This window comes from Sinocyclocheilus anshuiensis, unplaced genomic scaffold (genome assembly GCF_001515605.1).
Source record: "Sinocyclocheilus anshuiensis isolate Anshui unplaced genomic scaffold, SAMN03320099.WGS_v1.1 scaffold74, whole genome shotgun sequence".
NCBI lineage: Eukaryota > Metazoa > Chordata > Actinopteri > Cypriniformes > Cyprinidae > Sinocyclocheilus > Sinocyclocheilus anshuiensis.
Genome location: NW_015546044.1, coordinates 1,533,863 through 1,542,408, shown reverse-complemented (window position 1 = coordinate 1,542,408; position 8,546 = coordinate 1,533,863). Strand labels below are relative to the sequence as shown.

At 37.4% G+C, this 8,546-nt stretch overlaps 1 protein-coding gene across 3 annotated transcripts in view; it reads left to right on the top strand.

Annotated features, from left to right (window-relative positions):
* Nucleotides 1-6,166, top strand: part of LOC107698993 (stromal membrane-associated protein 2-like) — a 27,833-nt gene extending 21,667 nt beyond the window's left edge. For 2 of the 3 annotated variants that reach the window (XM_016500132.1, XM_016500131.1), the window contains 5 exons: nucleotides 500-572; nucleotides 651-772; nucleotides 900-1,071; nucleotides 1,171-1,439; nucleotides 2,571-4,581. In XM_016500132.1, the coding sequence (XP_016355618.1) occupies nucleotides 500-572; nucleotides 651-772; nucleotides 900-1,071; nucleotides 1,171-1,439; nucleotides 2,571-2,696 (762 nt within the window). In that variant the 3' untranslated portion in view covers nucleotides 2,697-4,581. Of the gene's footprint in view, nucleotides 1-499; nucleotides 573-650; nucleotides 773-899; nucleotides 1,072-1,170; nucleotides 1,440-2,570; nucleotides 4,582-5,081 lie in introns of those variants that run through there. The other variant, XR_001635406.1, reaches the window with a different exon arrangement.
* The last annotated feature ends 2,380 nt before the right edge of the window (nucleotides 6,167-8,546 follow it).

Sequence of the window (8,546 nt, the reverse complement as noted above, 5' to 3'; positions counted from 1 at the left end):
TTGGTACCAAAAAAAAAAAAAACACCGTATGAACACAAACCAGCAGGGGAGGGGGGAGCAATTGAACTCTGATTCAGACCAGGCAATCAAACCAAGTGTGAAAGCACCCTAAGTCGCTTTTAGTCATGTTGAAGTCCTGTTGAGAACCAGGGGGTTAGTTTTATAGACCTAAAACCTGGGAGAGAATTAGAATTTTTGAGCTATGCGTTTCCTTCTGGAATTCCTAGTTTTTAGAATAGCGGTTTTCGAATTATGATTAAAATTGTAGTTAATGTTACTTGAAGAGACTTTAATGTTTTGTTCTAACCTTATGCTGCATACCCATACTCATAAACTGAACACAATCACAAAACATTTCCATTTTAAAATCACATTAGAATTTCCTAAAGGAGCCTTCCAAGTTGACCGTCAAATTGTCGTCTTGACTGAACGACTCTTATTTAAATAACAAAATGCTGTTTTCATCATTAACGCATGATTACGTTTGTTTGTCTCGTAGAAAAAAGACGAGTCACAACAATTCAAAAACAGTCCAAAGCAGTCACAGTCTGTTAATGACTTACTAGGACTAGGTGAGAAGCTAACAAACACACCATACATATCAGTGCAATCACAATATAGATGCTTAATGTTGAAACTCTCTTTCCCAGATGCCCCTGCTCCTAAAGCTCCCGTGTCCAATGGCAAACCAAGCACTGAACTCAGTCCTGCCCTCGACCTCTTCAGCTCTCTGCCTGCCACCGTCAGCAGCTCAAACTCCTCCAGGAGCACGGTAAAGATTTTCATACAGTCCAGAGTTTTCACTTCATTCTTTGACTATCTTGGATCCATCTTTTGAGTGATTAATGCATGTAAACCAAGTAGTTTAAGTGTTTGTTTGTTTTTTTCCCCCACTGTAGCCTAGCTCAGGGTCCATGCCCACTGGACGGGTAGCAGCATCAATGCCCGAAAACCTCAGCCTGTTCCTGGATCCCCCCTCCAAAAGTGAGGACAGCGGAAAAAAGCTGTCTAAGGACTCAATCTTGTCCCTGTACGGCAGTACAGCACCACAAACAAACATGGCTGCTCATGGTGAGATTAGTTTCAGGATAAAGGCATATTTGAAATGACTTACATGTTGTTTTCTGTCGCTTTGTACTGTTTATGCATGTTTATCTGTTTCCGTTTTAGCTGGTATGTATATGGGAGCAACCCAGATGGGCTATGTCCCTGCTGCAGGGTACGGCCAATACCAGGCCCTGGGTGCCCAGCAGGGCATGATGGGGCCTATGATGGCACCACAGATGAACATACTGGGACATACTGCTCCTCCGTACATGGCAGGGGTGCAGGGGGGCATAATGGGAATGCAGAATGGGATGATGGGAAACATGGCAGCAGTTCCTCAGCAGGCATATGGAGCACAGCAGGCCCAACAGCTGCAGTGGAACATCAGCCAGGTAACAAGCACCGAATTCAGAATTACCATGCTGACTTGAAATGGCAAATTATTCATTTTTTTTTCCACAGTGATAGCCCAAAAATGTTTTCATGTATGTTTAATTCAAATCAAATCCATTTTGTTTGTTACTGCAAGAACACACGTTATAATGATTTTAAAATTTGAAATTCAAATTCTGTCATCATTTACTCAGCCTTATGTTGTTCCAAACGAGTATGTATGACCTTTTGTGAAACACAAAAGAAGATATTTTGAAGAATGTACAGGTTTTTCCCATGTATTTATCATGAATGGAGAGCTTTCAAGCATCAACAAACCTGCAAAAGCACAATAAAAGTATCCATAAGACTCATTCGCTATATTGTAAGCCTTCTATAATGTTATAAAATGTATAATGTTACAAAACTTTTATATTTCAAATAAATGCTGTTCTTTTGAACTTTCTATTCATAGTCAAAAAAAAAGTATCACGGTTTACACAAAAATATTAAGCAGCATAACATTTTCAACATTGATAATAATTGGAAATGTTTCTTGATCACAGCATTGTCATCACAGGAATAACTTACATTTTAAAATATATTCAAATAGAAAGCAGTTATTTTAAATTGTAATAAGATTTCACAAAATACTACTGTTTTTACTGTATTTGTTATTATGATAATTGCAGACTTAGTAAGTATAAGAGACTTCTATTATCGACCCTAAACTTTTGAACAGTATTGTTCTTACTCTTATGACTGCTAACATAATATTTCAGTTATTTAAATTTCATCTGTTTCTCACATGAAGCTGTAGTGTGGCTTATGAAGATGCAGATGCACTTTTACGATGCTTTTATCATACTTTTTTCACTCTTTTTGAAGCTTGAAAGCTTCTTTATGTCTCCTAGTTAGTTTCCTGTGGAACATGAGGCTGTGGCAATCTGCTTCCTTGAAAGCTTCAGTCCCCATTAATTGTTCTGTATTGCCAAAAACAACTGGTATAAGGTTTCTCTTTTTGCCTTCCTCTGAGGAAAAAAAAAAATCACACAGGTTTAAAACAGCATAAGGGTAAACAAAATGAAAGTGTAATCGTTATTTTCTGTTAATTAATTGCCTGTAATAACGGTTTCTGTTGTCTCTCACAGATGACTCAACACATGGCAGGAATGAATTTCTATGGTGCCAATAACATGATGGGATACGGGCAGCCCATGGGTGGGGCGGCTGCTCCCGGTTCAAATCCAATGCTCGGGTCACACGTGTGGAAGTGATATATGTCATAGAGAGAGAGTGGGACCGCGTGTCTGAATTGGTTGGCGCCACGACTGACTGACAGCTGAAGGGGAACAGATTTTAGGAGCAATCACTTTGGAGAGTCGAGTAGATGATCGCAACCGAAGCAAAGCCTCTACCTCCCTCATTCTCAGAGCCAGATTCTCATGCTTGCCTTCAAACAGTCACATACTCAGAGAGAGAAAAGAAGTGTGCGTATGCACTTCTCAGCTGAATGTTACACATTTCACAGCTTTGATGTTCCCAAATTATGCTAATTTGCTACATATGCTTGAAGATTTGGTTTTCTGTTCTCTCTTTGATCAGTGTTAAGATGTGATCACATTTACCGTTTTTGGGTGAATTTTTATGGGCAAAATCCGGTTAGGAATCCACACAATCTTGAATTTTGCGTGAGGGCGAATGATTTTGCTTGTGAATTTGCCATGTTGACCAACAGAAACCTGCTTGGTATGAAAGTGACTTTTGTGTGAGCTGTGCTTCATACTTCACTGTTGACAATATACAATTAACCTTTTTGGTCCACAGTGTTTCGCCAAAATTATGCTAATGCGACAGCATCTTTGGTTTCAGTTAACAAAGCTCGCTTCATTTCAGAAACAATTTATCATATAGATATGTGTGTAACAAAGTCTATACAGTATATCTCATCATAAGCATGTTTGCACTGCAGTCATAAATGAACAGTTGAAGCCATTTTAGTTACCATTTTTGTTAATAAGGATCTTAAACTTTGATACTGCTGAGGAAAATGTCCATTTTGTGTCTCTGCTATCAGGTTCTGCAGTGATACTCTTGTATTGTCGTCTTTCTAACGCACAGGGTACAACTAAGCCACTTTGACTTTGCTTTCTGTCACACTCGCTCTCAACTCAGGAGAAATAAAGACTTGGGAGGATAAGGGTTCTCACATCCATCTCATAGCAGGACATTTACATTCAGCCAAAGATTTATTAACGCTCAGCAGTCGGCATAGGTCTTTGGAATGATACGTTCTAGTTGGATCCATGCTGCTGTTTGTCGTTTCAGAGCACTGCGGTTTGACCTCAAGAGTGTAATAGCACCATTGATTGTATTGTGCACTGCTTTTCTCCTCATTACTGAGTGCAGGGTCACTACTGGCAAAGAGAACAAAATTTTGTGACACTGAGGCTGCAGTTTGGACTGAGACCAAATGAATGTTTCACTCTTGACTGCTGCCTGGAGAGCAGAATTTGCCATGGCCACTGTGTGAAGTTCGTTCAAAGCAGTCAGCTTGGGGTTTTATTGACTTTGCTCGCTGTTTGTTTGAGCCTAACGTCTACTTCTAGTGTAACCAAATGCAGTGAGGTTCACTCTTGATCTTATGGACCCCATTAAAACATGCTGGAAAAAAAAAAAACACCCTAAGCTGGTTTGCTGTTCTGGTTTAGCCATCACCTGCTTGGCCTGGCTGGAATACCAACAAGACCAGTTTAAACAAAGTAGATCAGCTTGAACAAGACCAGAAATCTATCTCAGACTGGTTTAGGATGTTTTGTTTAATTATTATGTTTTTTGTTCAGGGTTAAGCAGTTGTACATGCATTAAACATGTCTGTGCTTTTGTGTTTATTTTCAGGTGATGTTTTTATCTTTCATAGCCATAGAGACTCTTAAAATGTTCTGCCCAAGAAGCTGATTTTTTTTTTTCTTCCCTCAATGTATGACCGTGTATATGACCATGATTTGTAAAGGAGTTCATTGCACTATAGTTCTCTACATTTTACAATATTTGGTTGCTGTGTTTTTCACTGTTGCCCTGAATGTGAAGAATTGTTTGCTAATATTATTACGTATGCTTAGGGGATCAACTCACAATTCGATTCGATTCACAATTTTTTTTTTACAAAATGAGATTTAAGACAAATTATAAAATTAAATGTGTCCTTTTATTATTGCTTGGACAAAATGCTGCAAGTTTCTTTGTGAAATTGAAATACAACACTATAATAATATACTAATATAGCACTTGCATATTATTGCTCTTTTGTTTTGATTGCTTCTATTGTCCTCATTTGTAAGTCGCTTTGGATAAAAGCATCTGCTAAATAAAATGTAAACGTAAATAACAAAACAAGGCCCAAATAAAATAAATAACACAAATAAAATAAATATGTTCATATAAACAAAATAAGGCTTTGTCCATTTGTCTTTCCATTTAAAATTAGAGGCAGGCAACCACTGCATTTTAATCATTATCCAAACAAAGATGCTGCATACTTGCAATATGAGCATTTTTTACTCTAAATTAGATTGTATAATTTCGAAATTTGAAGCAAAAACAGAATGGTTTGACTTCAGTTTTGTGAAACTATACATAAAAATTTGTGTCTCTGCTATCAGGTTCTGCAGTGATACTCTTGTATTGTCGTCTTTCTAACGCACAGGGTACAACTAAGCCACTTTGACTTTGCTTTCTGTCACACTCGCTCTCAACTCAGGAGAAATAAAGACTTGGGAGGATAAGGGTTCTCACATCCATCTCATAGCAGGACATTTACATTCAGCCAAAGATTTATTAACGCTCAGCAGTCGGCATAGGTCTTTGGAATGATACGTTCTAGTTGGATCCATGCTGCTGTTTGTCGTTTCAGAGCACTGCGGTTTGACCTCAAGAGTGTAATAGCACCATTGATTGTATTGTGCACTGCTTTTCTCCTCATTACTGAGTGCAGGGTCACTACTGGCAAAGAGAACAAAATTTTGTGACACTGAGGCTGCAGTTTGGACTGAGACCAAATGAATGTTTCACTCTTGACTGCTGCCTGGAGAGCAGAATTTGCCATGGCCACTGTGTGAAGTTCGTTCAAAGCAGTCAGCTTGGGGTTTTATTGACTTTGCTCGCTGTTTGTTTGAGCCTAACGTCTACTTCTAGTGTAACCAAATGCAGTGAGGTTCACTCTTGATCTTATGGACCCCATTAAAACATGCTGGAAAAAAAAAAAACACCCTAAGCTGGTTTGCTGTTCTGGTTTAGCCATCACCTGCTTGGCCTGGCTGGAATACCAACAAGACCAGTTTAAACAAAGTAGATCAGCTTGAACAAGACCAGAAATCTATCTCAGACTGGTTTAGGATGTTTTGTTTAATTATTATGTTTTTTGTTCAGGGTTAAGCAGTTGTACATGCATTAAACATGTCTGTGCTTTTGTGTTTATTTTCAGGTGATGTTTTTATCTTTCATAGCCATAGAGACTCTTAAAATGTTCTGCCCAAGAAGCTGATTTTTTTTTTTCTTCCCTCAATGTATGACCGTGTATATGACCATGATTTGTAAAGGAGTTCATTGCACTATAGTTCTCTACATTTTACAATATTTGGTTGCTGTGTTTTTCACTGTTGCCCTGAATGTGAAGAATTGTTTGCTAATATTATTACGTATGCTTAGGGGATCAACTCACAATTCGATTCGATTCACAATTTTTTTTTTACAAAATGAGATTTAAGACAAATTATAAAATTAAATGTGTCCTTTTATTATTGCTTGGACAAAATGCTGCAAGTTTCTTTGTGAAATTGAAATACAACACTATAATAATATACTAATATAGCACTTGCATATTATTGCTCTTTTGTTTTGATTGCTTCTATTGTCCTCATTTGTAAGTCGCTTTGGATAAAAGCATCTGCTAAATAAAATGTAAACGTAAATAACAAAACAAGGCCCAAATAAAATAAATAACACAAATAAAATAAATATGTTCATATAAACAAAATAAGGCTTTGTCCATTTGTCTTTCCATTTAAAATTAGAGGCAGGCAACCACTGCATTTTAATCATTATCCAAACAAAGATGCTGCATACTTGCAATATGAGCATTTTTTACTCTAAATTAGATTGTATAATTTCGAAATTTGAAGCAAAAACAGAATGATTTTACTTTAGTTTTGTGAAACTATACATAAAAAATATCTGCATGAAACAAACGGCAGTCGAGCTGAATGAGACGCAGATGCACTCTCTGCCAGCAGGTGGCGCTTAAAGCGTTTCCTTGGTTTCCGCTGTAAACAAAGCAGCGCTGCACTTATGAACTTTTAATATGCATTATACAGAGGCAAGATGAAAAGACAAAATACTATCGAAAGACAGTAAGTTCCCCTCAGACATGGATTCATATAAACTCCTAACGTTACCCCTAATTGAATTGCGATTTGTTTAGCATCTCAACCGATTTGAATCGATTTTCAACCAGCTCGCGATTAACTTAATCGTTACATCCCTACTTATGCTTTTTATACCTTGGTGAATATGTGGTCTGAAATGACATGTCATTGTGGTCTTGCACATCACTGCTCGCTACTGGCCAATAAGTGATCATCAGTGATGTACAGTGGTCTTTGTATCCCATCACTTGTTGCTGAATGTCTCTTTTATTGTGCATAAAGTTTGAATTTTAATCTGCATTGCATTTTTTTAGGTTTGTATGTTTGTTTTCTTTATTCTGTTTAAATGGGACCACTCCTTTCTCATAATTAGGCACAACCTGTAAATACCATGTTTGTGAGATAATGAGACTTATAACCCTCAATATATGCTCCAAGGTTTTATCTTTAATTTAAAACTATTGCTATAATGGCACTTTATAATAGTAGCTTTTATGCATGAATCGTTCATTGAGAAAGTTTGATTAGACAACATTCAATTTGTGTGCAGGCTAGACATTCCAAAAGAGCAATCATTGGATGTTCAAACTGACGTCATATCAGTGGGCTGAAAAGTATTGCTGCTGATTTGATTCATCTCGGCAGGTGGATCTGCTTTCAACTTGAATGCATCTGTCTGGTTTTAGTGATTTGGATCATGTCATTTAAAGAAGAATGTTGTAGTGCTCTGTGTCAGGGGTGTCAAACTCAATTCCTGGAGGGCCGGAGCCCTGCAGAGTTTAGATTCAACCCTAATTAAACACACCTGATTCAACTAATAATGTCCTATAGGCTTATTTGAAAACTACATGGTTTGTGTGTTGGAGCAGGATTGGAACAAAACTCTGCAAGGCTCCGGCCCTCCAGGAATTGAGTTTGACACCCCTGCTGTAAAGCAATATGGGGTCCTGTTTAAAATTTGATTTATAATAATACATTGGCGCATAGTTAATCCGTAGAGAAGCAATCATTCTAGAGGTCTTCTACAAAATGCAACTGCTACATATACAGTGCACATTTCATAACACACATAAAATGAAAGCTTTTGTTTTAAGCGAGCGGTAAATGTTAAAAGCTCCATTGCTGTTTTCTTAGTATGCATCAAATTTTTCCTTTTTGGAATATGGAGAGCTTGTTTCCACACATGCTTGCAGACTCAAGGAAGAGACTCCGACAGCTGTGTAATGGGTTTCATCTCTCCTTTTGGTGAAACGGTGCTAAAACATCATCATGCCCACATGATGTTGTGGAGGTCTTGAACATTCTTCCTCTGTGAACTCTCACCTGAGAGGATGTAACGTCACGTAAGTGTCTGTTACACTGAAGTGGTCCCATCATTGTGGCTCACGGTGAATGTGTAATGTGGGTTACTTGCAAAGTTTGTATTTAAGCTCATTTTCAGACATGCATTACAAAGGCTTGAATGTGAAATAAGATGAGAAATAAACATCTTGACTGCAATTAAGTGATGTGATTATATAGTGTATTCTCTTTAGTGGCACAAATGCAATAAATTAATTAATAAATAACAATCATCCACACATAAGTGGATGATGAAAACTTTTTAAATATTTGGGAGGTGGAGAAATTCTTTAGAAGGTTAAGCAGTTGAAATGTATTTTTTTTCAATTTGCATATATTCAACTTAATTCGTGTTATAATGAG